General features: G+C 42.5%; 3 protein-coding genes across 7 annotated transcripts; 1 reads left to right on the top strand and 2 right to left on the bottom strand.

Annotated features, from left to right (window-relative positions):
- The first annotated feature begins 45 nt into the window (after positions 1–45).
- mapda (N6-Methyl-AMP deaminase) lies at positions 46–3003 on the top strand. Its single transcript, XM_040163949.2, has 10 exons — positions 46–218; positions 357–487; positions 747–807; positions 928–1015; positions 1095–1176; positions 1367–1493; positions 1951–2031; positions 2106–2244; positions 2310–2410; positions 2672–3003. Exons 1-10 carry the CDS (start codon positions 174–176, stop codon positions 2861–2863), a joined length of 1047 nt encoding a protein of 348 aa, XP_040019883.2. The 5' UTR covers positions 46–173; the 3' UTR covers positions 2864–3003.
- nat10 (N-acetyltransferase 10) lies at positions 2628–10116 on the bottom strand. Of its 2 annotated transcripts, none has more exons than XM_040163942.2 (29): positions 9858–10116; positions 9501–9626; positions 9332–9423; positions 9066–9237; positions 8849–8971; positions 8707–8768; positions 8504–8618; positions 8027–8134; positions 7734–7867; positions 7548–7641; positions 7358–7456; positions 7127–7263; positions 6581–6705; positions 6239–6389; positions 5976–6072; positions 5749–5865; positions 5451–5552; positions 5296–5370; positions 5104–5220; positions 4893–5026; positions 4757–4805; positions 4572–4668; positions 4381–4488; positions 4123–4295; positions 3921–4040; positions 3740–3838; positions 3570–3643; positions 3398–3478; positions 2628–3325 (listed from the first exon to the last, which is right to left on the bottom strand). In XM_040163942.2, the coding sequence occupies exons 2-29, from the start codon at positions 9612–9614 to the stop codon at positions 3187–3189; spliced, it is 3108 nt and encodes a 1035-aa protein (XP_040019876.1). In that variant the 5' UTR covers positions 9615–9626; positions 9858–10116; the 3' UTR covers positions 2628–3186. The 2 variants fall into 2 exon arrangements, with proteins under 2 accessions (XP_040019876.1, XP_040019877.1); XM_040163943.2 differs by having other exon boundaries at positions 9957–10080.
- A 603-nt stretch (positions 10117–10719) lies between these two features.
- On the bottom strand, positions 10720–22234 carry caprin1b (cell cycle associated protein 1b). Of its 4 annotated transcripts, none has more exons than XM_040163938.2 (18): positions 21860–22234; positions 20307–20471; positions 20100–20162; positions 19930–20016; positions 19593–19831; positions 19411–19493; positions 15947–16162; positions 15774–15823; positions 14565–14648; positions 13742–13969; positions 13560–13665; positions 13398–13459; positions 13213–13305; positions 12826–12945; positions 12339–12492; positions 12008–12187; positions 11377–11483; positions 10720–11274 (listed from the first exon to the last, which is right to left on the bottom strand). In XM_040163938.2, the coding sequence occupies exons 2-18, from the start codon at positions 20469–20471 to the stop codon at positions 11188–11190; spliced, it is 2124 nt and encodes a 707-aa protein (XP_040019872.2). In that variant the 5' UTR covers positions 21860–22234; the 3' UTR covers positions 10720–11187. The 4 variants fall into 4 exon arrangements, with proteins under 4 accessions (XP_040019872.2, XP_040019873.2, XP_040019874.2 ...); XM_040163939.2 differs by having other exon boundaries at positions 12008–12184; XM_040163940.2 differs by having other exon boundaries at positions 13742–13930.
- Positions 22235–26461: the final 4227 nt, after the last annotated feature.

The following is a 26461-nucleotide window of genomic DNA, read 5'->3' as shown; positions in this document are numbered from 1 at the left end:
CCGTTAATAAACCTTAGCGGAACCTTTACGAAGGAAATCCACTGCAAAAAATAGGGGGCTTATTTGGATGTTGCTCTCGTGGTGCAACAAGAAAATATACACTGAAAACAGGCGGCTTGACAAGAGGACGACTCCGAGCTCACGGATTAACCCAGGATTTGTTCTGAACATTCATGGAGAACGAAGCGGATGCATTTTATCGGGAGCTGCCAAAGGTGGTAAGTCCCAAATGTGTTGTTTCATCTCCGGACGAGAAGCGAGTCGCAGGGGTGTAAAGACGATTACATCTTAACGTTGTTTGAGCTGATCGTTCAGCTTAGCTACATGCTAACGTCAGCGGTTTTACCTGTCACCAGGAGCTTCACGCTCACCTCAACGGCTCCGTCAGCGTCAACACCATCGAGAAACTCATCAGCCGAAAACCACATCTCAACATCGAACACGGCATGACGGCCATCGGTAAAGGACAGCGGAGGACACTGGACGAGTGAGTCGAACTTAAAGTCAGAGTTGAGTTTCAGTGTTGTTGACGAACTCATCTGTTGTCTTGCTTGGTCGTTAAAGTACGTAATTTTCTTTCTGTATTTTTTTTTTAAAGTGATATCGATACGATGCAGTTTGCACTAGAGTAGCTGTTTTTCTTTGTACACAGTGGCAAACCGAGTGTGTTCATGCTGATGATAAAGTAAACTCACAATGTCAACGGTCTTTGTTAAACCGGTCAACATGGCGCGTGTTGTTCGCAGGTGTTTTCAGGTCTTCAAGGTCATTCATCAGCTGGTGGACTCGGAGGAGGACATCTTGATGGTGAGTTTTGACTGTTCTGAATCGAATCTGTCTGTCAGGCAAACGGGAGAAGAGGGTATTCTTTTGGGAGGGGGGCGTGGCCCAGAATATCAGTGACCGGTGTTTTTCCTTCCTCTCAAGGTGGCAACAGATGTTATCACGGAATTTGCAGCTGATGGTGTCAAATATTTAGAGCTGAGGAGTACACCACGGGAGGAGAAAAGGACCGGTGAAGATGTCAACATGGAGCCTCATATTTTGATCAAATGATTTCGCTTACATTTGTTGTTGATTTGTTTTTTGGATAGGATTGACGAAAAAGGGATATATCGAAAGTGTCATCAAAGCCATCAAAAACTGTAAAAGTGAGGGATTGGACATTGATGTCAGGTAGGCAAAACCTGTATTATTTCAATTCCGTTATTGTTTTAAAAGAAGTCCAGTCATTTATCCCGGGTGTGTCCAATGTGGAAGTGTTTGACACACACAGACCTTCACTAGTGATGAAAACACCAAAATGCTGCATTAAGTTCTGACCACAGTATCGCACAATGTTGCATGTGCCAATTTTCTCTTGAAGGTTTTTGGTGGCAATTGACCGTAGGAATGGCACTGAAGTTGCCATGGAGACCGTGAAGCTTGCTGAGGAGTTCATGCAGTCTACTGATGGTTTGGTGTTGGGACTCGACCTCAGTGGAGATCCAACGGTCAGCCAATATTATGTAATATATGTACAATCAGAGACTATTGGTAAGCGCGTGGGCTTTTTGATAAGCCCTGCAGATTAAAATGAAAATGATGGTTTTACTCCATGTCATAGATAATGAGTTTAGTGCTAGTAATTGGTACTTCTTATAAAAGAATATATTAATTATGATCCGTTGAGGTTCGTTTTTCCTTACATAATGAAAATAAAACATCAAAAGTACAATGCTCCATACTAATTTGTCTATCCTTACTGCAGTTGAAATGTGAGGTTTTTTGGATATAGATGTGGCTCCTAGTATTTTTTGAATTTATTGTGAATGTCCCAAAAAACTATAGAACTTGGTGTTGACAGATCACATCAGGGTCGCTCTTGTGCCTTTTGAAAAGCTGCATGCAACTTTTTTCCACCCAGAAGGTTGAGCAACTGCGCCATAAATCTGTTATTTTCATTTTAAGGTCGGCCACGGCAAAGACCTTCTTCCCGCTCTGCTAAGGGCCAAGAACTGTGGACTGAAGTTGTCACTGCACCTCTCAGAAGTATGACCTCAATGTTATTCAGTATCTGTGGTCACATTATGTTTGAGATGACATTTCAACAAAACCTGCTGCAGGTCCCATCGCAGCAGGAGGAGTCAAATTTGCTGTTAAGTCTTCCTCCAGACAGGATCGGTCACGGCACCTTTTTGCATCCTGAAATGGGTGGATCTCAAAGTCTTGTTGACCAAGTGGTGACAAACAACATACCGCTGGGTAAGAGTGAGATGGCATTATACATTTGTGTGTGTGGTAAATTGAAATGGTATTTTTCTTTGTAGAGCTTTGCCTGACATCTAACGTTAAAGGACAAACTGTGCCGTGTTACTCCAAACATCATTTCCAGTACTGGTACCAGATGGGACACCCAAGTATAATTTGTGTAAGTTTCCTTACTTTGTATGAAACAATTCCATATTACCATTTTTTTTTTTTTTTTAACCAACTTATCAATGAGATTCTCTGAGACTTACTACACTATGGCTCTTTTGTAACATGTCCTTCAGACTCACTATACTGTGACGTTTTAAAGAATACAACAATTTTCTATGATATGCCATGACAATAACTTATTTTGAATGACAGATGACACTTAATTGTTAACATTAACCATGATGATGATTTATTCCATGTCACATTACAGACTGATGATAAGGGAGTCTTCAGTACAAACTTGTCTCAAGAATATCAGCTGGCAGCCACAACGTTTGGTCTCAGTCATGAAGCCATATGGAAACTCTCCCAGCAGGCCATAGACTGGATCTTTGCACCTGACGCTGTGAAACAGCAGCTCAAACAGAAGTGGGAAGCTATGAAGCCTCAGGTGTTCAAGTGACCGTTTCATTGGAACCTACAGCCAATCACATACCTCAAATTTCAGTTGGAATTTTTCCCCCCATCACGTTTTTAAAAGACGTTCCTTAAAATACTTCAGAAAATGTTTGTAATAACTGAAATTAAATGACATCCATTTTATACCAGTGTGGTAATGTGTTATTTTCTGCACACATGAATCCAAAAACAAGTTGCCGTGACATACTGGAGACTGTGAGAACGTAAAAAATAAAATCGCTAGGAATAAAAACAAAACTATCTTAGACAGCCGGACTTTTGAGTGCTCTCCAAACAGTCACACTATCAGCGCAACTGTATTTACAGTCACACCATCTTCCCAAATTTGCCCCCCTTGCCCTTCTTGAATTTGCCGTATGGTTTTTCCTTTTGTTTTGCTTTCCCGTGCTGAGGAGCCCCATTACTTGCGTCGATGTTTTCCCCCTCCCACTTCCTCTTCTTGTCACTGTTGGGAGTAGAAGGCAGTTAAACAGGTTTTTACAACAACAAAAACACTTTTGCCAAATAAACGCTGTACCTTTTTATGCTGACAATGGCGGTGTTGCCTGCTTTCTTTAACACCTGGTCCCATTCTTCATCATCTCCACGGATCCTGTACCTGTGAATACAAAAGGAAATCATAAATGTACCAAATATTTCCCTGTACAGTTAAAATCCATAATTATTCACACAATTAACCCCATACTCACTCTTCCACGTCCATTTCCTTCACTTTCTCTAAGTCCTGCTTGTGTTTCTCCTCAAACTCCTTAGCGGCGTCATTCTGTAACAGGTTCATTCTCACATGAGAAGCCGAAACCAGAATACGTTTGCTAGATGAAATGCTAGTCGGGTGGTTAATTCATTGATCGCGGCATACCAGATCATCTTGAAGACTTCCGACCGTCGGCTCCATGGAAATGTCTTTAGAGGTCGCCATCTGTGCCTCAATAGCTTGTTCTTGGACACGGGTGAAGACCTAGGACAGTCAATGCAGTAAACTTATTAATGCGGTCAGATTTTATGGGATTGTTTTTCAATTGGTGACTTTGTGAACTTACTTGCACAAATTTCCTGATCAGACGGTTGAAGAGTCCCATGATCTGCGAGCTTGGGAGTTCAATTTCCTTTTCTAACTGGTCTACCGATTTGTGCTGCAACCCGATACCCAGCAGTAACGCCTAGAGGGAAAAAAACAGGGGAAAATCAACAACTATCACAAGAATACTATCCGTGACAAGCGTAACCAACGAGGAAACTCACACACTGTGCGGCTGAGAGAGAGATGTCACCCAGCTGCTTGAGGAAGAACATGCGAGCGACTGTTGGGATGAGATCCATGATGAGGTGGTAGTCCACCATGCTCCTTGAATACAATTCCAGCCGTTTGAGGTCGTAAGGACTGAAGTGGGACCCCAGCTCGGCGCGAGTCAGAACTGTGAAGGTCAAAGAGAAGTTGGATCAGGTCTGTGAGACTCGGGGAGGACAAATGATCCGGTTAGTTGGTAGAAGAATCCCTACTGCTCGCGTCGTCCTTTGACTTCTTGTCCTGCAGGATGCTGAGTGACAGGCTCGGATGGAAGCGGCTGAACTGGTAGGAGAGAAGCGACAGGAAGCGCCGGCGGAAATCTAAGGAAAGCAAAAACTGACGTGAATACGTTAAAACAAACGGGATCACCAGAGGTGGAGCAGGAGAAAGTGTGGAAGTGCACCTTTCCAGAAGGCAGACAGCCACTGGCTCTGCTCTGCAGCCTCATCGGTGTTCAGCTCCTTCAGCATCACACACGAGTGCTCTCCTGTCAGGTCGTTCTACAGAGACCCACACACACCGATAATTACAGCATGCGACAACAGCACAATGAACATAAACACAGTGAACACATTTGTATCCACTCACAGGGGTTTGTCTCAGGTAGACCGGAGTATAGCCCGCTTTCCTCCAGAACCTGTGCGATTGCAAAAAGAATTTTTGAAATGCCTAAATCTCCAAAAATATTAGAAACTTCACCGTCTCCATATTCGAGGAAACTCACTTGAGTAGTTGTGTAGTAAGGCCAAAGGAAACTCCTAGATAGTCCAGTCTCTCTGCTCTCCTCTCACTCAGCTTGAGCAGCAGAGGAGGGAGCTCCTTCCGTGGAGTGACCACCTCCTCCAGCAGACTGACCGCCTGGAAAAGAGACAACGACGATGTAACCTAATCTCTTAAATGCAGTTTTACTCTTGATCCACATTTAATTGCATTACCTCACTGCTGACTGAGGTGATCTCATTCGGATTGGCGTGTGCACTCTCATCCATGGTGGGAAACTTTCCCTCATAGTACATCTGTAGCTGCTGGAGAGCTCTGGAGCCGTAGCCCATCTAGTGGACAGGTTGAAAGCCAGTTACATAAAGTATAAAAACAAGGCCAACATGCTGGGGGACGCAGACGCTTACCCCTTGGTAGTCTGGATTAACAGCAATTCGCACAACTCTGGCTCCGGAGAGGCCGCCAAACTCTGGGTCTTGGAACTACAAAGAAAGTCAACGGGAGTTTAGGAATGTTTGGAGACGTGAGCGGTAGCAATAAAAGATTTAGAACTGGTGGGCACCTGTTCTGACACCGTCCAGGGAATGAGGTCACCAGAGGCCTTCTTCCCTCTGGACAGACTGTTTAGGATGGACTGCTGAGATATTTCTCCTTCCAGACACACCTGAGGGACAGACCAAAGCAATAACGGTGAGTCAAGTCAGTAAACATGACAAATAAGATACAAGCAGAAAGAAAAAGAAAGCTGCTGAAATCATTTGCAATCGCTTTAAGTGAATTAGAAAGGTCTCTGAAGTGGAGTAATCTTGGAACAGAGCTTTGCCTTTAAACGAATGCAATGGCCTTCACTAGTGTCTTACCTGCACCACAGCAAGGACCTCGGGCAGTGAGTTCTGCGTGGGAGGAACAGGCGGCAGGAGACAGAACAGGTGATGGGCCGGAGCATCAGACAACATCTGCAGGTCATTTGGTGAATTCTGGACCAAAGAAAAAATGGAAGTGAATACACACAATAGTGACTTAACACTGGGTCATGGAAATGGAGTTCTTTGAAGAAAAGCAAGTTATGCGAAAACAAATGAATCACCTTGTAGTGCGACGCCACGTATAGAGCCATCAACCGCTGCAGAAACGCCTCAGATGCCTTGTGGTAACAGAAGAGCGTGTCTCGGTTCACATAATATCTGAAACATGCCGATTAAGGACAAACTCAGAAGAAGCGACCACTCGGTTTGCTTTAAACTTGCATATGGTTTCATTAAAAAAAACAGTCATAGTAAAGTTTGTCAAAATAGTCAATGAAAAGCCTGGTGTGCTGAGCTGGGTTAACATAGAGCCTTTGGAGGATACAGGTCACACGTCTGCGGAAGTGGGCAGCCAGAAATGAGTCTGGGAATGTTCAGACAGTCCAGACAGAGCAAGTCATTCAGCCACTTCTCGACCGCATCTCCAGGAGCGTACCGGATGGACTCATGGAGAGAAACCTCATGGAGAGAGCGAGCTGCGGACAGACAGGCATAGTTTAACTCTTTCTTTGACTCCCACTCACTCAGACTGCTAGGGCTGTCACAGTAACTACTTTTTGTTGTGCTATGTATGTATGTACACACAATATATATATATATATATATATATATACACACATACATTATATAGACATAACGTACATAAGGAAACCAGGGAGATATTTACCGGCTGCCAGCCTCTCGGTGTCGATGGTCCGGTTCTTTGCAGACATGTTCTGCTGGCTGTCGGCACTCTGCTGCCTCAACTGCTGAATCAGCTTGAGGGAGAGAGAGCGCCCAGTGCCTTCATACCTGCAGAGATGAAGAAAGCATTTAGCTTGAGTAGAAACAAAGAATGAATTTATCAAATCAAAAAGGAAATATTAACAATTTCAGCTTCAAGGTGGAATATTTGCTAATTCCACTAGCACTGTAATGAAGTAAATATATTTGGAGTTTGGTCTACTGTTCAAACAAAACAAGCACTATAAATATGTCAACTTAGGTTTATGAAATGTATATTTTATGACTATTTCTTTAGCTAACAATGTACGATAAAGAACAACATTGTTTCTTGCAGCCATACAAAACATAACCAATAAGTATTGCTTCTACATCACTGGTCATGAAATCCAGATTGATCATAATAGTTCCAAAAGACTGTGTGGAATCTTTTTGGACAAAAGCACTATTGCATGTGACTGTGTGCATATCAGCCAGTTCCATTACTGACCCGTTGATGGTCGAGGCCATGAACACCAGATACGGCCCCAGCAGGTTTTTAACCAAAGGAAGAGGGATGGCTGCAGCCTCATCAATGACCAGCAGTTCGGCCTGGCCCAGCTTCACGGCATCACCCGGGTGAATGTACTGTGGGTCACGTGGTCAGGAGGGCCAGTTAGGAGAATTTAAATAATTACCGTAAATACAAGATAACGGAGAAGATGGGTGTGGTCTTGTTTACCTGAATTGTCTGTCGGTGTTCTTTGAAGATGTTCACCCGCACCACAGCTTTGTTGAACTCTGGATTCAAAGACTGGATGATTTCATAATCAAGATGCTCCTACAAATGCAAAAAGGGGGACATAAAGTGGTTATTGCTGACGCCAGGAAATAACCGTCACGGATGTCGAGAACGAGCTCAGGCAGCCTACCTGGTACTGTAGCGCATCAAAGCCTTTGAAGATGAATTCAAACATGGTGTGGAGGTTGTCTGGGCTCGGCGAGGTTACAAAGATATTGGAGTAGCTGTAAACAATGTCAGGCCATCATCAGCAAAAAGGCTAACACAATGCAACCAATAAAAATGATCATTTTAATGAGATAAAACTAATCCGTACCCAAAAGCCACAGCTCCAGCGACAGCCAGCCCGAGTGCTGCAGACTTGCCTCGACCCCGAGCGGCGGTCAGAGCCACGGTGCTCCTCAGGGTCTTCTCTGAGGTCGCCTCAATGAACTTCAGCACTCCTTTAGCCTAGAGGAGAAAGTTACGTTTATTAGGGCTACTGAGGTGTAATGTCTGCAGAACACTGCTCTGGGCTTTTAGAGTTGTTTCTTAATATGTTACTGGTGCATCCATTGAAGGTTGTACTTGGCGAATGTGTAAAGTGGCTCTTTAGTGAGAGCTCCTGACCTGGTCCATGGTCATGCAGCAATCCACCAACACACCCACAGGCTGAGTGTCCTTGAGAGACTCCTTTAGGTCCTTTAGTGCTTGTTCTCGTGGGGACAAACCATCGTCCTGAAGGGGAAGGGACAAAAAGTCAGAAATAAGTGAAAATGTAGCCTACAGGCAAGCTAATTGTATTTATTTAGATCTTTTCAAAGTGCTTTTGTTACTGGATATGTACAGACCTAAAAATGTTAAAGTAGCAATGGTTATGCTTTTTTCTTCAACATTACATGAAGAAAATGTTGATTGTTTAACTGACTGGAAAAGAGGCATGTCATAATTTCCAAAAGATTCACTTTAAAATGACAGGAATGCAGATAATTCTCTGAGGAGCTCTGGAACAGTAAATGGTCTTCGTATTTAATTGATAACTTACTTAAACATTATCAACAGATTCTTTTCTGTGGACCAACTAATTGATGACTGTAATGTGATTACCTGAGTCTTTGGGGGGACGGGCTTGATGTTTGCCATGTGGCTAGAGATTGGCAGGATGTTAAGTTGGTCATCAATGACTACGCAGTTTTTGCACGACGCAAGAGACAGAATGAATCTAGAAACAGTGGAACAAAAACAAAACTGATTGGAAAACGGGTTTCCTCCGAATGCACCAACATTTCCTAAAAAAGGCGAGCACTTACCGCTCATTGAACCGCCCCACCACGTCCTGATGAGCCTCTGTCCGGTATCGAGAGTGAACGTCCTGAAAACAACAAAAGATGCATTTTAGGTCCAGCAAACCTAGTTCGATGCGTATGGGGATGGAAGAGGTAATGGTCTCACCATGGTCATGGTGTAAAGCTGCTTGAGAGAGTTCATAGTCCTTAGCAGAATCACCACTATACCGCCTCCTTCGACGGTCTCAACCGTTCTCGCCAAGAGATTGGGAGTGAGGGCTTCAAAGTCCTGCGTGGCAAAAAAGAAAAGGGAAGAGTTCGACCGATCTACAACTACGGCAGTGGTTCCCAAAGTCGGACCTCACAGGTCAATGAGGACTCACCTGCAGGACACACATGCCGTAGGTGTTCCCCAGGATCTTGTGCGTCTCATTGTAGTAACAGTATCGGATGTTGGTTGCAGCGATGAAGAGTTCAAACGGGTCGTCCTGATTCAGGGTCAAAGTGCCAGTTTTTATCTTCTTCTGCAGATGTCTCATGCGCTTCTTACGATTGCTGTTTCAGACATTTTGACAAATCAAACACGTTTTACTTTTTGACACAGTTAAAGGACAAGCAGTTCAAGCGCTCAAGATGAATTCACACACACCTGCTGAACCCCAGCTCTTTTTTGTAGCACCACAGTACAGAAGGTCGTGCCTTGACGGTCGCTTTAGACAGCATGTGGTGCAGAATCACAACCTGCAGCAAAGAAAAGATTAACGGGGTTGATTCCCCAAATACAAAAACGTGTGTAAAGAACGAGGAGGATGTATTACCTGATCTCTTCCCCGATCTCCCACCACCACAAATATGTTCCGATGGTGCAGAGCGACTCCATTCTCTATCTGGACACGAATCCTGTTGTCCACCTTCTTGCGCACTGTCGCCATTGTTTTCTACAACTGGAGGGAAGTCACGGGGGGAAAACATGTAGAAGAAAACCTTTATAACTACAGAGACATATATAGGTTGCAGTACAAACCATAAAGTTCTGTAAAAATGAAACGGGGGGAAGGGTTGACTGGAGCTAACTTTGCGCCACAATAGATAGAAATGCAAATGCAGCAAGGAAACCAAACTTCACGCCACAACGCGACGTGGAAACACATAAACAAACACTTAAGGACAGTTACCTTCTGCCACACAGAATAGCTGTTGTTCAATCTTCAAATTCAAACAAGTTTAAGGCTGAGGCTGAGTTTACATGCAAAGCATCATGCTTTGATACTCACGTGGAAACTTCCGTTCATGGAGGACCCCCGGTGCAACGTCATATCCACGCGACTGTTTCAGACGCGGAGCCTGTTGATCCCAGAGTACCGTCTGCCAGGTGCACTTGTCGACTGTATCGATTGGAATTAAATTAGTCAGCTATCTTCGTACTCTGTTGATCGATTAAGTGAATTTTGAGATAATAGTGTCTGAAAATGAAACGCATATGTTCAAAGCGAAGTCAAGTTTGTGGCTTTCATCAGTTTGATAACAGGCCATTTATCCACGGGAGTTTGGACTAAATTGTGTAGTCAAAGAGAACCATTTGGAAACTTTTAATTAGGATTCCTGAAAGATATATGTGCATTCCTCGTTTTCTGGCATTTTCTTTTATGACTGGCAACTCCAACGCGGGAGGCCAACTGCGTCTGAATTCTCCCTTTGAGCACAGCTCAGGGGCATAAAAACAAGAAGCCATCAGCACGCGGCCGAACACTGCGTGAACAATAATGCCGTTTCTTTCCAAAGCAGTTGGCCAATAATTCGTTAATACACGGAATTACATTTACCTAAAATGGGTCAAAACCAATACATTTGCAGTTAAAAAAATAAAATAAAGTAGAACCCTTTTTCCAAAGTGATACGAGCTAAATGCTGCTGTAATAAAACTCATAAAAGAGCTTGAGAACACAGTTATTGGAAAAGAATGATCCTTCACATAACTTATTTAACATTTTTACTGAGTCATGTCTTTCCTAAACAGCAGAGAAATGAGATGGAAGCTTGAGTATGCAACACAACTTTATTGAAACTCTTGAAGCAACATCAATTTACAAACAAGGAAACGGGAGCTCATTGAACATAAAACGCTTTCTGTTTTTAAAACCAAAATGACAGAAAAAGAACCGAGAAGGGGAATAAACTCCCAAGGGTTGGACCAGCAGTGGCAGGTGCATTTTTATACAAAAAATAACTTATGAAATCTTTCAAGTTTACAGGAATATTAACACATTGCTTATGCAAATTGATGATTGAATTTACAACTTAGCTTGTGTTTCAGACTTTAAAATTATGTAATATTTCCAAATATCAAAAGTAGGCATCACTTTGATCTGAGACACAGGGAAAAAAAACACTGACTAAGAACAAAAAAAAAAAGAACATGATTGAGCTTGGGCAAATGCATTCTTGAATTTTGAATTTTCAGTGTGGTGCAAGTTAGTCTGTCACAGTCATTTTAAAAAGGCCTTTTCAGGATCGTATTGCCTGAGTGCTGCCTCTCGACACTCCCCTGGGTCCCTGGCCAGCTCCCCGCTTGTAGTTTGGTTGGTAACCATCCTAGAGCAACAGAGGAAAAGGAAAGAGACATTTTAGAAACCACTCGAGACCGCAAAGATGACATTACCGCATCAGTGTGAAGCCTGAACGGCTCTTCCATACCCTCTGATAATTCCCGTTTGAGTAATCCCGAGGTGTGTTGAATTGAGTCTGTCCATAACCGGAGTTAGGAGTGTTGGCGAAAGGAGGACGATAACCATCGTAGCCACCTAATGAAAGAAGAGTTTAAACTAACATACAATTTTAGATGCAGATGTCACTTTATTGTACGTCACTGCAATCTAACACGGCCGAGAAGATTAACAAAAAAAAAAAAAAAAAAAAAAACACAAAAATGTGAATCTACTTGGAATGATTTCAAATTTGACTTAAAGACAACAGAAGCAGGAACATGAGGTTAAATACATAGAGATGAATTAAATTATCTCCATGTTCCTGTTATAACAGAACTGTCATACGTATCATTAAATGCAAGACAATAACAGATTGAACAGTTTAAAAAAGGTGGAAAGATTCTCATGTGAGATTAGTCTAAATTAATGACAATAACAAAACAAAAAACACCCGTACAATAACACAAAATGAACTGTTTAGCACTCCCACCACGTGTTTCCATCTTTCAATAATGCCAACTGGAACGGAGCCTCAGGTGGCCATTTCAGGAACACCAGTTCTTGGCATTTTCAAGGTGGCTTTTTTTAGCACCACAGGTTGCCAATTGGTGGCAGCTTACCTCTGAATCCATTGGATGAGCCTCTGTAGCCATTGATCATGCCCCTAGCATTGCGAGGCCCACCTCGAGACATGCCTCTGCTGTTGTAGAAGGACTGACCCTGCCGGCCAAAGCCTGGGCCCTGCTGCGGAGGCTGTTGATGGCCTCCCGACTGGTCTTGGGAATGGAAGGCACCAACTACTAAAAAACAAACAAACAAACACAGAATTGTTTTCCCCCCAGAAAGTCTTCAGTCAGTCAAACCACAGTATTCACATAGAAGTCCGTAAGGGAAATCTGGCAAACTCAAATCAAGCAAATACATGATGAAGGAAACTAAAAGTCAACCCACCAGATTGCAGTGGCTCTGGCTGCATCTCGGTCTGCTCCACAGGATGCTGCGGCTGGCTGCTGAAGGCTTGGTTGTAGCTGTTCTGGTATTGGCTGGCCTGGTTCAGAGCCTCCGTCTCATTAGCTGGTGGGACCGGGGCATTGAGGTTGAACACCTAAGAGGAGAACAAGAGACATATTGTTCAGGCCAAAACCAGTGGAAAGGACAAAAGCTCATTATGAGTTAAGTCGGTTACTCATTATTTCCTGGTTTCACTACAAATCCGTACAACTGCAATCTGATGAGAGGGCACTGAAGGACTCAATAAGCAATTTCTAATGGAAGTCAGTCATTTTAATTCCACAGAAAGGTACACAAAGTCCTGCGGAGCCCTTGTTTAACTGCATGACGGGCCAAATCTTCACATTAAACATGAAACGCTTTTAATCCGAAAACCATTTAATAAAATGGGCAATATTTCAATAAGCGTTGTGACAATTTCCCTTACGGTCTGCATTGACTGGAATGGGGCGGCGTTGACATTGATGCCACTGCTGTGTGGAGCTTTGGAACCAGGCTGAAAAACCGGTGGGTGAGCTGCAGAGGGCTGCTCCGACGACGAGGACGTCTGTCAAAGACAGGAAACAAGCAACAGGTCAAAACATTTCTCAATTTAATAGCCTTCGATTCAGTTTCTTTACAGCAGGATGAAAAGATATGATGAAGATAAGATGCTAATTAACTGAGATAATTTTCTTGGTATTTGGTCTATTCAAATCATTCAGCAACCATCAACTAAATACTTACAGAAGTTGGTCATTTTACGGGCTGAATCAAATATTTAACAAGGACTAACTTTTTCCACACAAAGTCTTTCACAGAGCAGAATGTTTACCTGGATGGGGTCGATGGTTTCTGTAGACGGTCGAGGATCGGGCGTGTGTGAAGTCTGATACATGGGGGGCGGTGTCGGGGAGACAATGGAAACCTGCAAACAGAGCGAAAATTAAACATCCCCTCTCAAAATATCTTTCAAGTGGCCTTACAATCAGCGTTGTCCGTGTCAGCTTGAATGCTTACTTGTGTGGTGTCCGGTTGGACAGGAACAGTTTTGGGTTGCGATGGCCGGGACTCTGGGTGAGCTAAGAAGTTTATTGCAACTTGGTAAACCAGAAAAGTCCTTTTAAGCTATTCAGTATGATGCTTACACAATACAAGACATCAGAACTAAGTTTCTCTCACCTGGAGGGCACACCATCTGTGGTAAGTCCATGTTCTGAGCAGGTTTCATAGGCTGTGATGAGACAATGGCCGGGTCAATGGGTCCGTCAAACTCCAGCATAGAGTCCTGAGAGAAGAGACTTGATGAGCAACGTGCTCCATATCTACAGTAAACGATTGTTATAACAGCATAAAGTTCCCACCTGCATGAAGTTGTACATTCCCTGCATCTGTGCCATTAAGTCCTGCACCACCTGCTTCCTGACCAGGGGGTCAGTGGGCGGCACGGGAGACACCAAGTTCAATGGGTGGGTCTCCGGGGCAACAGGTGAAGCTGCAGGCTGCACAGGCGGCGGCTGCTGCTGCTGCTGCTGCTGAACGGCACTGACTGCCTGAGAGTGGAAGACAGGCAGAACAGGCGAATAAGGAACCTACAGGACGGACAATGATTGAGAAATGGTATGGGGTTATTGGATGACAGTTGCCAAAAAGTGGTGCGTGAGCACCGAATGTGCACATAGAGGTTTATACTCATGTGTTTTTAATAACATTCCCTTAAAAGCCAGCTGGTGTACAAATAAACTAACTAACTATAACCAAGTCCACCGTCCAGCTCTTCAATGCTGAGGTGGAATTGTAAAAACTATAAAATCAAATCTTATACTAAATAATCATGGACGTACACAGACTACCGTACCGACCGTACTTACTACTACTTGCAAATGTCACATTCAGTTCGCTGCCTTATAAAACACGGTACACTGGATTTCTTTCAGGGACACTGTTGCCTTACTGACTATGTGGCTGCAGCTACAACAACAACCATTTGCAGGATTCTGTAGACGTTTTCATTTATGCAAGAAAACCCTGCAAATGACCTTCTAAAATGCGGCTGTCATGTGATAACAGGAGCAGCCACATTGCAGAGTCTAGCAAAGAGTATTTGGTTTTGGTTTAATGGTCATTTGTGTGTCTGCATCTACAGCAGGAGAAACATTGATCAACAGAAGGTCCCCGGCAACCTACCTCTGTTTCCGTGGCCCACTCGTCCCCCTGCTCCTTCTCGCTGCCGCTGTATGTGCCGTCTGGAATGAACTGTCTGTTTATAAACTAGTGGAAGGAAAGAAAGAACAAAAATAAGCATTATGCAAAAAGATTATAACACCAGCTGTTTCTAATAGGGGTGGGAATCTCTTGGCACCTCACGATTCGATTCCCAGGTCAACGATTCGATTCTAAACCGATTATCGATTCTAAACTGATAAAACGATTATCGATGCATCTCGATTTTCAAAATTTTCTCAAATCCGAGTTTGCTAATCACTTCCTACTTTATTTGATAATTAAAGAAAATCAACAGATGAATTACCTTCTCTAATTTTTTATAAGAAAAAAAAAAATCTTTGTCACAAATATGATTTTCTATCAACAATGCATGAACCAATGCAGCTTGCATTTCAACACAATATGGAAGTAGCCGATGTAAAAAAAAAATATTAAACCGATTAGTTTTTCTTTTAAATGAATAAAAAGCTGCTCTTAGTCTCAGACCGGTCCGTATTTGTAAAATTCCGGAAAAAAGTCCAAATCTGAATATCTTGCCAACTTTCAATACGGATCGACTTTTTGGAAAATCGAAATAATGAGGTAAGATATGCGCAGGCTCCTCCATAGTTCGGTAAAGTTACTAGATATTCAGATTCAGTCTGCGAGCTGGACGCATCGCTCTTAATGTGCCGGTAATGATGGTAAATGATGGTTGTAGCTGGTTGTCATCTACGGTCCACTACGATTACCGAAGGGGGGCGTTTGTTTTTTGACAACGTTTTATCTCATGATTTCGACTTTTTATCCCCTTACATTTGTGCGGAAATGGGCTTCTATAGTTTGTGAATGCATCACTCCAGCCAATCCAAAGACGGGGTTTGTAACCAATCAGGTGTAGAGACCATGGTGACTGGCTCCGCCCCCTTACTGTCAAAAAGAAAAACAGCGAGCGCGTAGAAAACACCTTCGAGCGCGAGCAGAGATTAACCTCGCGAGCGAGGAAGTTCACGCTCCGCGAGCGAGCAAATATCTCGCGCGAGACAGAATTTTTTTTTTTTAATTCCGATTATTAACTTTTCTTAATCTAGACCGAATCATTCTAGAGAGAATCGAGAGAAATCGAAAAATTGATTTTTCCCCCACCCCTAGTTTCTAAAACACTATTAGAAATGGGACAATTAATCTCACCTCCGTTTTTTCCACCGCGATGGAATCAGTGAACTCAACTACTTCCGGTTCTGTAAAGAGAAGAACTATTCATTTAGAGAAAGCAGCGCAGACATCGTTGAAGATTCATTGTGTGAGTATTTAAAAAGACAGTAGAAGTATAACGGAGCATGTTTTCAGAGAGTGATCAGGACCTGGATCAGCAGTCGGACTCTGCTCTTCTGCTTCTGACGATTCAGCTACGACAGCAGGGGCTGCTGCTGCTTCAGCCACCGTCGCTGCTGAGGCTTGGTCCTGCGCCTCTGCCTCTTCTGCCGCTTTCTCCTCACACACTCCGTTTTGGTGAGATGGCACCTGGTCAAAGTACCCACTCAGCATAACCTGGTCCAAAGTCTCTCTCAATGCCTTGTCTAGGAGAGGAAGGAAAGAATAGAGAGCAATTCAATTTGAAATAAATCACAACAATCAAACAATGTTGTTGGCTGCTGCTTCTGAGTCAGGCTTGGGAACACAGAAGGTCACGAAGAAATATCTAATATTTGTATAACATATACACTTTTAGTGTCGAGCAGACAGAATAATGTACAATATGCATTTGGAGGATACATCTGATTCAGCAGTGAAAACTAGAAATGTAAAAGCCGACTGACCCCAGCGTAGGTGAAACCCACCACCATCTGGCCATAGAGTCAAAACAGTTTAATTTACCGTTTATTAATCATTTAAATGCAGCTTGTGCTCAGTAAACCCTTCTGCTAATGCTAGTTAATGTTGTAATAACCTTCTCTCCTCATGTTAGCTCACTCAGTTTTAACATTAAAAAAAAACATTTTAGCAGAGCATAACTCCTTCTAACGTCCACAGGTAATGGGTATCAATGGTAAGAATCAGGGTGCGATCCTGGGTTGGGACTTAGTGAGGGGCTAATAAATATATTCGTTCTTTCATAAGTGAAGAAACGACTCCTTAAAAAATAGGACACAACACCACCCAATGTAATCTCAAAACATAATCTCCACTGTTGCGTTGTCGGTTAGATGTCAATGCCAAACTTGAATAGTTGTAGAATTCTATCATAGCAAGGGGACTATCTTTGGGATTTGGACTGTTTGTTGGACAGCAGAAGAAAAACAAAAATCAATGACCCAACAGCTAATACAAGTGGAAACATCACCTCGTACAAAGAGAAGCAAAGTGAATGAAAGCACAAGGTTGTTTCCGTTCAGCAAGCAAAACTAAATAGAGGGCTTTTATTCACCGCTGTGAGCAGAATACAAAACCAGATCAAAGTCTCCCCTACCATTATAACAGGTTGAGTCTATCTGGATAACGGACTGCACTGCACTCTTTTGGCAGGCACCACAGATGAGGACCTTAAAGCTATGGCAGCATTCACATAGGTCCACCGATGCCTAATATGGGATAAAAAGTAGATAGATAATAAATATGATAGCAAAACAATCAGGACTTGTGATTTACTAGAAAATACTACAAGAGCCTTTAAGCTTGCTCGGGCTGTTTGGGCCCACTGGCGAAGCAGGTCAGAGCTATTTCCTTCACTGCCTCAGGCTTCAAGCCAACAAGTCTGCTGATGCCTGAATAAGTATCACCCCGAGTGAGACCTCCTTACTGAGGGCAACGTGTTGGCCGGTGTCACCCCAGTGAACTGGGTCACCAGTATCCTAACGTGGCTCCAGAGATCCTACTAGTGGAACCACAGGCGGCAGGGCCGCTGGCACGCTGCCCCGCTGCTGAGTCAGGGTAAGCCCACACACAGCCCAAGCAGAATGCAGCACGGCGAGTTGAGAGGCGGGATCGCTGAGAATGCAGTACGCCCAGAGCCCCGATTTTTGCATCACAGCACTGCACGCAAGCAGCATTAACAAGATACAATGCCACACTAACATATCACTGACTGCAGTGCCTTATAGAGTAAGGTCATGTTTAGATCATTTGAACATTTTACTTATCATTGGGTGAACAGTTTCTGACAAATTAGTTATGCTCAGCCTCGTCACAATAAAAGAGCTCCGTGGCAGCAACCATCCAAGAAAATGTCCTACAAACTAATTTTCCAACTCTGAGAATCAACATAAGAAGGCTTGTCGCAATATGCAATAAAATGACATATCGCACTCTCTGAAATCGCGTGCAATAATCTTTGGTGCTGCGATAGACCACCACCCTGCATTCCTCCGTCTCTCCCTGCAGTCGTGGAGCGCGTCGCCCTGCCGGCGGTCGAAGCCACGGGTTAAACCTCCCCGGCTGCGCGGCGCGCTGGACACATTTTCTCGAACCCGACCACATCGCACCAAGCCCGATGCTTTGCCTGCTCCGTGTCTCTTGCACTTATTTTAATTTTAATTAGGATATTTTTTTCATATTGCGAATCTAATGTCCAACTATACTGACAAATAAAACATTCTTTGTACTTTTGTTACTATGTTATTATATTGTCATTATGTTATCAGTGGCATAAAATAGTTTGAAAATTGCAATATCGTATATCGCAATAAATGTTGGTGCAATAATCGCACGACAAAAATGTGATATCGTGACAGCCCTAAACATAAGTCAAGTTTTGTTTAACAATAAATCCTTTTATGTCAACTTAATTTTTGCTATTACAGTGATTTGCCACAAATAATTCAACACTGATCTGCAGTTGCTTTGTCCATGAATTGATTAATCATTGTCGTGACGAGTTATTGTCTACAAATGGCTTGTTTCGTCTAAATCTCCCTGACTCCCAACATCACTGCGACAACGCGATCCTGTAGATACACGCTCTACAACATCAGGAGAATACGTCCCCTTCTCACTCAGAAGGCAGCGCAGGTACTGATTCAGGCTCTTGTCATCTCCCGCCTGGACTACTGCAACTCCCTCCTGGCAGGTCTCCCTGCCACCGCCATTCGACCTCTGCAGCTCATTCAGAATGCAGCAGCTCGACTGGTCTTCAACCTTCCGAAATTCTCCCACACTACTCCACTCCTCCGCTCTCTTCACTGGCTACCGGTGGCCGCCCGCATCCAGTTCAAAACACTGGTGCTCACGTACCATGCTGTGAATGGATCGGGTCCAGCTTACATCCAGGACATGGTCAAACCCTACATCCCAACCCGCACTCTCCGCTCTGCATCTGCAAAACTACTCGTCCCTCCCTCACTGAGAGCAAAACACTCGACTAGGTCTCGACTCTTCGCTGTCCTTGCGCCGAAATGGTGGAACGCGCTCTCTGAAGACATCAGGACCGCAGAGAGCCTTCACATCTTCCGCCGCAAACTAAAGACACACCTCTTCAGACTCTACCTCGACTAAAGACTAACAAATTGCAGCACTTAAATTGTACTTGTGACGTCACTCATCTATAGCAAATTGTAAATTCGCTTATTTGAGGAAATTGCACTTTCTTGTTTCTTGTTCTCCTGAGTTTGTACCCTATGGTTGAATGCACTTATTGTACGTCGCTTTGGATAAAAGCGTCAGCTAAATGACATGTAATGTAATGTAATGTAATGTAAAATCTGCGAAATCACAAACCATTTTCGCTGCAAAATAAACTGAGCCAAAAATAATAAGTTAAAGCAATTGTTACAAAAATATTGAGCTCTACTGCTCTCAATCATTCCTAGGCGCCATGTGAAATGTCACTTACATGTTGTCCCGACCACAGCCTTGTTCTTCCCTTCCAGTAGGTCCCAGAGGTGCACAGATGCTTCTTCATACCGGTCAACCAACCTGCGTGTGTAGATACAAGATGTATGCCTTTCCATTGGTGAAAAAGAAACAATGCTTTGGCATCTCAACTGCACTCAGAAATCAATTACTCTGACCCACCTGACACTTTGGTCACGGTCTGGCCCCACTAGCTTGTAGAACTCATCAAAAGCTGCAAGGTGCGCATCCGTCAGCATTGGTGAGCCGCCAACTCCCTCCTTCAGGTCCCGCCGCACATTGTCCTCTCCCAGCCGGTCCAGAAGGAACTGCAGCTCCAAAATGGTCTTCAGCCTCCTTTGCTCTGCCTCTTCCCGCTGCAGCTGCTCCCGCCGTGCAGACTTCTTCACCACCTTCTGGATCTAATGATTTAACCACATAAAGTCAAGTTACTAAAAGTTAGGGTGAAAAAAACCTCTGAGGGAACAGTTTCACACAAGAAAGAGATAGTCATCCTTACATCTTGTCCCAGTGTGATGAACGTCTTCTGCAGCTCTCGGCCAAATTCCAAGTTATAGGTGATTTCCTGGAATTTGGTGAGTGCGTCCTGGAAGGCAAAAGGCACATGAGGATGCAAGGTTGTAAATGTAGTTTAAATCGTAACAGGATTATTTGTTTCAATGCACCCACCAGCTGGTCCTGGTTGAGACGCTCCCCTTTATCCTTCTTGACTTGATAGTCATCCAGTTTACTCTGCCATAGAAAAATAAAAATGAATAAAACCTTCTAAATCTGGGGACAAATGTTTTTGCAAAATCCTCATAATGTACACAACAGACACCTAGGAATGTAGTTATCAGAAAGGATCCGGATCAAATTGCTCTCAAACCAACTCACCTTTTTTTTCTCCAAGTTGCGAACCTTCTTGTCGAGGACACACAGCACTTGCTTCAAAACTTCAGCCTGTCCACCAAGTGCAAAATTGCCCATTGACCCTGGAGCGGATCCCACATCTGGGCTGGCAGACTGCACTGTTCGGTTCGCGTTCATCGCTGAGGGCATCTAGAAGGTAAAGTGTGAACAGTTAAAGTTAGAAAAAGAACTTCTGTTGGTAATAAAATGTCTTGATATATAGATATTGTATATACACAAAATACACAAAGGATTATTAGAGAAGAAATGTCAGAATCAGTTGAAATATGTCACAACTATGGCTGAATAGACGTTTACATCATTAAACGCTACATGATCACGATAGTGGACAATATCATGAAATTAGCGATGCAGATTCAGATTACTTTCTATATGGATTATTATGTCAATATTTTTCTCAGTTGAATTAATCACTTGCTCTGTAAACGTTCAATGATAGTGGAGAATGCAAATACTCTCTTTACTCTTTATCTTTGTCAATATTGTTATTCATTACTACAGCCAAGCCCACAACTCAGTCATATGTATGTCAAAACAAGTAACTTCATGCAGTAGAAAAATATTGATATCAAATTTAGGAAATATGAAAGTAAAAGATGTTTGGATGAGCAATTATTATTGTTACGCTGTGTTCGGTATCAATGTCAATATCAGGAGAGAGGAGGTAGGATCTTTGTATCACTAAAAAATAAGTAAAATGCCCAAATGTCCAAAACATGAAGAGTAGTCTTTTCAAAACAGAAAGAAAAAAAACTGGCAAACACGTTTTGGCATTTTGACAAAATAACATAAAACATCGCTGATTGCTGTTCTTACAGTTAATTGGTCAATTTCCGAACCATCAGATCTATAGACGAGATAACGCCAGATTGCATGTTGCAGTGGGAAAAGATGAATGTCACAAGAATCGAATTTCAAAGAACACCTCATTGTTGAAAACATCGTAATCTGCAGAATAAGGAAAGTGGTGCAAGAGTCTGAAGAGGGAATTGATATAGAACAGAAAGTAACAACTAATTATGTACTACAGGTGGTGCACAACTGTAAGTTAGGTTGAAAAGATGTATAGACATGAAATATAACGTTAGCTTCATAACGAAACATGTCAACCAGTAGTCACTACATCCCCTAAATCTCAAACCCCCTTTCATCGTGGCTACTAACGTTAGCTAACTTTGGTCTGAACGGTGTGTGAATTGAAGGGAGGACTGATTTGAAATCCGAATTTCTCCGTTTTTTTAAACAGTATTCTCCACTAACAACTGCAGCCACGAAGCAGTATCTTCAACAGCCGGCGTGTGGCTAAGATTTACTCTAACAGTGCGGAAAACACGGCGTTGTAATCTTGGAGGTTTGGTAAAAAACGGCCCTTGCTGCACAACCGTTAGCACAGACTTAACGTTAGGTAGCATCTTCACGCATGCTAGCTTGGATGTCCGGTAGCTACAGCGACGCGTGCTAAACAGCAGCCGGACGGAGCGGCGTTACCTTGATAGCACGACTACGGATTCACCCACCTTGATGGTATGTATCCACGGGGGAGCTTGCTAGCGAATTGTACGAATCGGCCGAGTTGTTATTATTGTTATGGTGTTGCTTTATTTTCTCTTTGACTCGAATGTGGGATCCGCCCCGCCGGCCTCACCGACAACTGAGACGGTACGAAAGACTGAGAAACTCTTTATAAAGGCGAAGGTCCGTTTTTAGCTGTCGAAGATATACCTGAACAGAAAAAACACAAAAACCAACCTCACCAGAGTGTACATTTATTAACAGAAATATTTACATCTCTAACTAGAAACAAAGTAATTTAATATTTTATCATAGGCTAGTAGGTCAATAACTTGACTTGCCATGTTGATGTTTGTGATCAGGCATAAAAGTCAACAGCCACTTGGAAGAAATTCTGCACAATCATTTGCTTTGATTCGGCTATTCTATTCTTCCTTTCTGTGCCACATACAGTTTTTCTTCAGCAGCTGTCTCATCCCGCTCTAAACATGCGCTGATATGGTTCGTAGCTGCCTAACTACACCCATTACTCATGAGAATACATGGATGTAACATCCTTTGCACATCGGTTTGAAGTTCAAGTTTAACATAGAATTGGGCAGTTACATTTCTGAAGATGACTGTCACTGAAAATACTTTGTTCAAAGTTGCAATTCTAAGTTACATTTCAGTAACTGCTTTGAAAATAAGTTTAAAACCAAAATATAGATATTTTAAAAAGACAATTTCGAGAACAACACAAGTTATAGAAATACAATAATACATAAGTGTGCCCAATCTAAAAAGGGTGCATGCTGTGTTAGAAAAATCTAGTGCTGTTTGGGTTAACCCAAGTAAGTCTGACCTGTCCGGATTATTTTGTGAAGTAAATATAATACATTTGTAAATGATAGTCCTATTTAGTTTAAATATGCTCAGAAATGGTCTATAGAACTGGTTACAGTTGGTTGGTTACTGTTTTTTCCTGAACAATTGGTTGACCATTTTGTTCATGAGCAGAGTTACTGAACTCTTTTCCCTGTGCTGTCCATGTGTTCTCTCCCTTCTGAAGAAATTAATGTTTGTGTGCTAAATCCAGAAGCACGTAAAATGACTTTTGAAAATTGTCCTTGCAATGTTGCTGGTTTGAATTCTCAGTATAAGAGAGTGCTCACAATAACACATTTTCATCATAATATGTTGTTCGTGCAAACAAATATTGACCTGCGAGTTTTACAACCAACCATCAACCATCCTTCAGCATCTCATACGTCCATGTTCTCTTGGCTCCAAGTTAGCAAACTCTTGCATTTTTTAATTATACTAGGAAGTTTGAAGATGCAATTTTAATCTTGCCAATTCATTATCATATAATTATATAGGTCAATAGAAAGTCTCAGATATATGGATGAACACTGGTGGCGATGCTCCTATCTGTCCTACCACCTTAAACCAGTAGGGGGCAGTGAAGCTTAGCACTGCGTTAAACAATAACAAATGACGCAGAAATGTTGATTAGAGAATAAGTATTTAACGGACTGTAAGTTTACATAGTTCACAGTCTTGTAGACTTACAGTCCTTTCAATTTAAATTTTTGTCTGACACACACGGAAACACTTTGAAAAGAAGGGAATACTTTTAGGTATCTAACATTTCCAATATATTTGGGGCTGCATTTTTATTTTTATTTGTTTGCTTCGTTGGCGTTTTCAGGCGAGCGTGTTAACCAGAAGAATGTGAATCCAGCTTTCTTTTGTTTAGCCAAATACAGGAAGCAGTTAACATGGCTGCACGGCTTTTTGATTGCACTGTTCCACTGAAAGTGTTTTTGTTTTAGGGATAACACTGATAATGGGAGGATCCCGAGGGTAAGCGAAGCGCCCCCTTAATGAGTGACTCATTTCCGCAGCCTGCTGTATTTCAATCAAACGACAACACAGTCCACCGGCCATTATCCAAAAGAATTCCAGGGAGTTTCCTCGTCTGACCTCTGATCTTTACACCGTAACATTTTAAAACCAACAATGAAATCCCACGGTAATTTACATCCATGTGGAACCAGTGAACAATAAAACGTCACCTCAGTAGGCCTGTGAACGTTGAGGACGAGGGCTTTGAAACTGTTGCTAATTATCTCTTCACTTCAGATTAGGAAGGAAGCGGTTGGCATTGCTGTTGCGGTTCCACCGTTTTTGCTAAGACAGTGTCAACAACACATCCATGATGCATTTATTCCAGGAAGTGGGCCTGCATGTATGTGTTCAGATGTGCATGATATGCGGATACACACCTTTCTTAGCTTACTAATTAATAGATTGACTCATCACGATGGTGGAAAATGGTTTCATATACTGCGTCAGCCTTGCCATACTTTACTATTTAGAGCGTTTGTGACTTCTAGTAATGCACATTATTTACTGAATAATGGAAGAAGTAGCTGTTAAGTCGAATTCAGCCGTTTGCTTTGTGCTGACGCTCAATTTCCAGCTGCCCTCGAATTCCACACATGCTCTCAACTCCAAAAGGGCCCCAGTACCAAAAAGGCAAAACAGGAAGCTGGACATGAGTGACACCACTTCCCAAAAGGTTGTCTATAGTTCTTAACTATTTGCTCCCCAAACTTTACATTTGAAATAAAAGCAGAAAAAGCAGGACAAAATGGATCTAAAAACCTAATTTATAATTCAAATTGAAACGAGGAGATTGCAGTGTGTTACTGGTGATATTTAGGAAGCCTGAAGTCACAGATAAACTGTGTTAATCCTATATCACACTTCACCATCTGGAGTCAACCTATCTGAGAAACCACAAGAGGGGCATCATCATGCACGTGTGCGTGCATGTGTTTGTGTGTGTGTGGGGGGGGGGGGTAAGGAAGTGAGTGCAGTGTGCACCAACCCCCCCAGGAAAGCATCATTTGTGCACATCCTTCGGGCGTTCTCAGTCGACCCCACAGGAAGAAGTTGATGAGTCGGGTGTCATATCAGATCTGACTTTCTCTTCTCTTATTTCTTGTCTGTCATCAACTTGCTCTGAGCTACATGATATTTTGGAGGGTTGAGACATTATTTTACCAGTGACCTTCACGCACGATCCCGTGTGTTCATATTTACAAGGACTCTTCTGCAAACAAACACAAAACAAACCCACTCAACTTGATTTTAATTTCCCTGCTGAGGCCAATGATTCTATATTGAATTGTCCCAATTCATGTGTCCGATACATTCAACCTCAATAAATTCAAAATGCGCAAACCAATCAATGAGAATATTTTTCATTTAAAGTATAATTGGCTGGAGTTTTATCTTTATGTCAAGCTGCTCCTCTGTCTGTGCAGCTGGCAGTGAACAGGGCCGCGGTCACCTCGCTCACGGCCCTCTCAGTTTGGTTTCCCTCCAGTGAGCCTATACAACGTCCAACAACCGCCAAGGATGCAGTCAGGCCGAATTCAGACTTTGCCTGCCATCTTCCTCTGTTGCATCTGGCTGAGGTGCTTTATCTCTCGGTCCAGTCCAACTGCTGTCTGTGTGCGTCCCTCCTGCAGGCAGCCCCGAGGCTTTGGCAGCAGATAAGAGGAAGAGCCCACAGCAGCTCTGGTTTCAAAAGGGAAGGCTGCAAGGACACCAACTATGTAGAAATATCATTGCATTCATTCCTCATAGGGACGACTTTCACAATAACCTATTTGGGGGGTATTAGTCTTCTGCAGTGTTTAGGCCTATCTTGTAATCCAGACCCACATAGAGGGGAATAATAAGAAAAGCAAACTACAATTCAATAATTTTGCATTTTGAAAAAAATACCTGTTTTTTAATTACATGTCATTTAGCTGACGCTTTTGTCCAAAGCGACTTACAATAAATACATTTCAACCATAAGGATACAATCCCCAAAGAACATGAAACAAGAAAGTACAATTTTAATAAATAGGCTGATTTACAACAACTTGCTATAGATAAGAGCCATTATAAGACAATTTAAGTGCTACAATTTGTTAGTCGTTTTAGTCGAAGTAGAGTCTGAAGAGGTGTGTCTTTAGTTTGCAGCGGAAGATGTGATGGTTCCACCATTTCAGGATCTAGTCGAGTGTTTACCTACACTCAACTATATCAGCTGGAAATGTTTTTTTTACATTCGAAGCTGTAATGGTTAGATTATTAAGAATTCACAAAATCATTTGTTTATGCCAATATGCATAACCTGATAGCTGTTGTGCACAACAGGTGTACTGTTTAAATGATACCCTTCACTTTACAATCTCGGGTGAAGAAATAGATTATGAACGTTTCATTTATAACAAGCGTAATTGTCACCTATCCATGTGATATCATTTGGGATATGATGTTTTCCCTGCAATTTGCTGGTCAGTTCATGATCTGATGACGTGATGAAGTTTATTTATATACAATATATACATATATACAAAGAAACTGGTGTAATTCATCTATATTTTTATATTCTTGCAACGATTAAAACCCATCAGCGCTGTAAAACTAAACAAAAGGCATTTAATATAATTTGAGAGCCTATTTTCTACAGGGAGGCACTGAGACGCACTGTGATCGGGAGACTACACATGCACCGATGATCATCCCACTTCTTATCTGTTGTTCTTTCGGCGCTTGGA

This window comes from Gasterosteus aculeatus, chromosome X, assembly GCF_964276395.1.
Source record: "Gasterosteus aculeatus chromosome X, fGasAcu3.hap1.1, whole genome shotgun sequence".
Classification (NCBI taxonomy): Eukaryota; Metazoa; Chordata; class Actinopteri; order Perciformes; family Gasterosteidae; genus Gasterosteus; species Gasterosteus aculeatus.
The sequence above is the reverse complement of the archived record's forward strand: the minus strand, read 5'-3'. Positions and strand labels throughout refer to the sequence as shown.

What these genes read in the sequence shown, in the direction of transcription:
- nat10 (XM_040163942.2), bottom strand. Translation starts at nt 9,614, where the DNA reads ATGGCGACAGTGCGCAAGAAGGTGGACAACAGGATTCGTGTCCAGATA. An exon ending in AAAGAGCTGGGGTTCAGCAG is followed by an intron (nt 9,238 to 9,331) that starts GTGTGTGTGAAT and finishes TGTCTGAAACAG; the next exon opens with CAATCGTAAGAAGCGCATGA. An exon ending in CCTGGACGGTGTCAGAACAG is followed by an intron (nt 5,371 to 5,450) that starts GTGCCCACCAGT and finishes CTTTCTTTGTAG; the next exon opens with TTCCAAGACCCAGAGTTTGG.
- mapda (XM_040163949.2), top strand. Translation starts at nt 174, where the DNA reads ATGGAGAACGAAGCGGATGCATTTTATCGGGAGCTGCCAAAGGTG. An exon ending in ACCTCAGTGGAGATCCAACG is followed by an intron (nt 1,494 to 1,950) that starts GTCAGCCAATAT and finishes TTTCATTTTAAG; the next exon opens with GTCGGCCACGGCAAAGACCT. An exon ending in TGTCACTGCACCTCTCAGAA is followed by an intron (nt 2,032 to 2,105) that starts GTATGACCTCAA and finishes AACCTGCTGCAG; the next exon opens with GTCCCATCGCAGCAGGAGGA.
- caprin1b (XM_040163938.2), bottom strand. Translation starts at nt 20,471, where the DNA reads ATGCCCTCAGCGATGAACGCGAACCGAACAGTGCAGTCTGCCAGCCCA. An exon ending in AGTGGGCCACGGAAACAGAG is followed by an intron (nt 13,970 to 14,564) that starts GTAGGTTGCCGG and finishes TCCGTCCTGTAG; the next exon opens with GTTCCTTATTCGCCTGTTCT. An exon ending in AAACCATCGACCCCATCCAG is followed by an intron (nt 12,946 to 13,212) that starts GTAAACATTCTG and finishes TGTCTTTGACAG; the next exon opens with ACGTCCTCGTCGTCGGAGCA.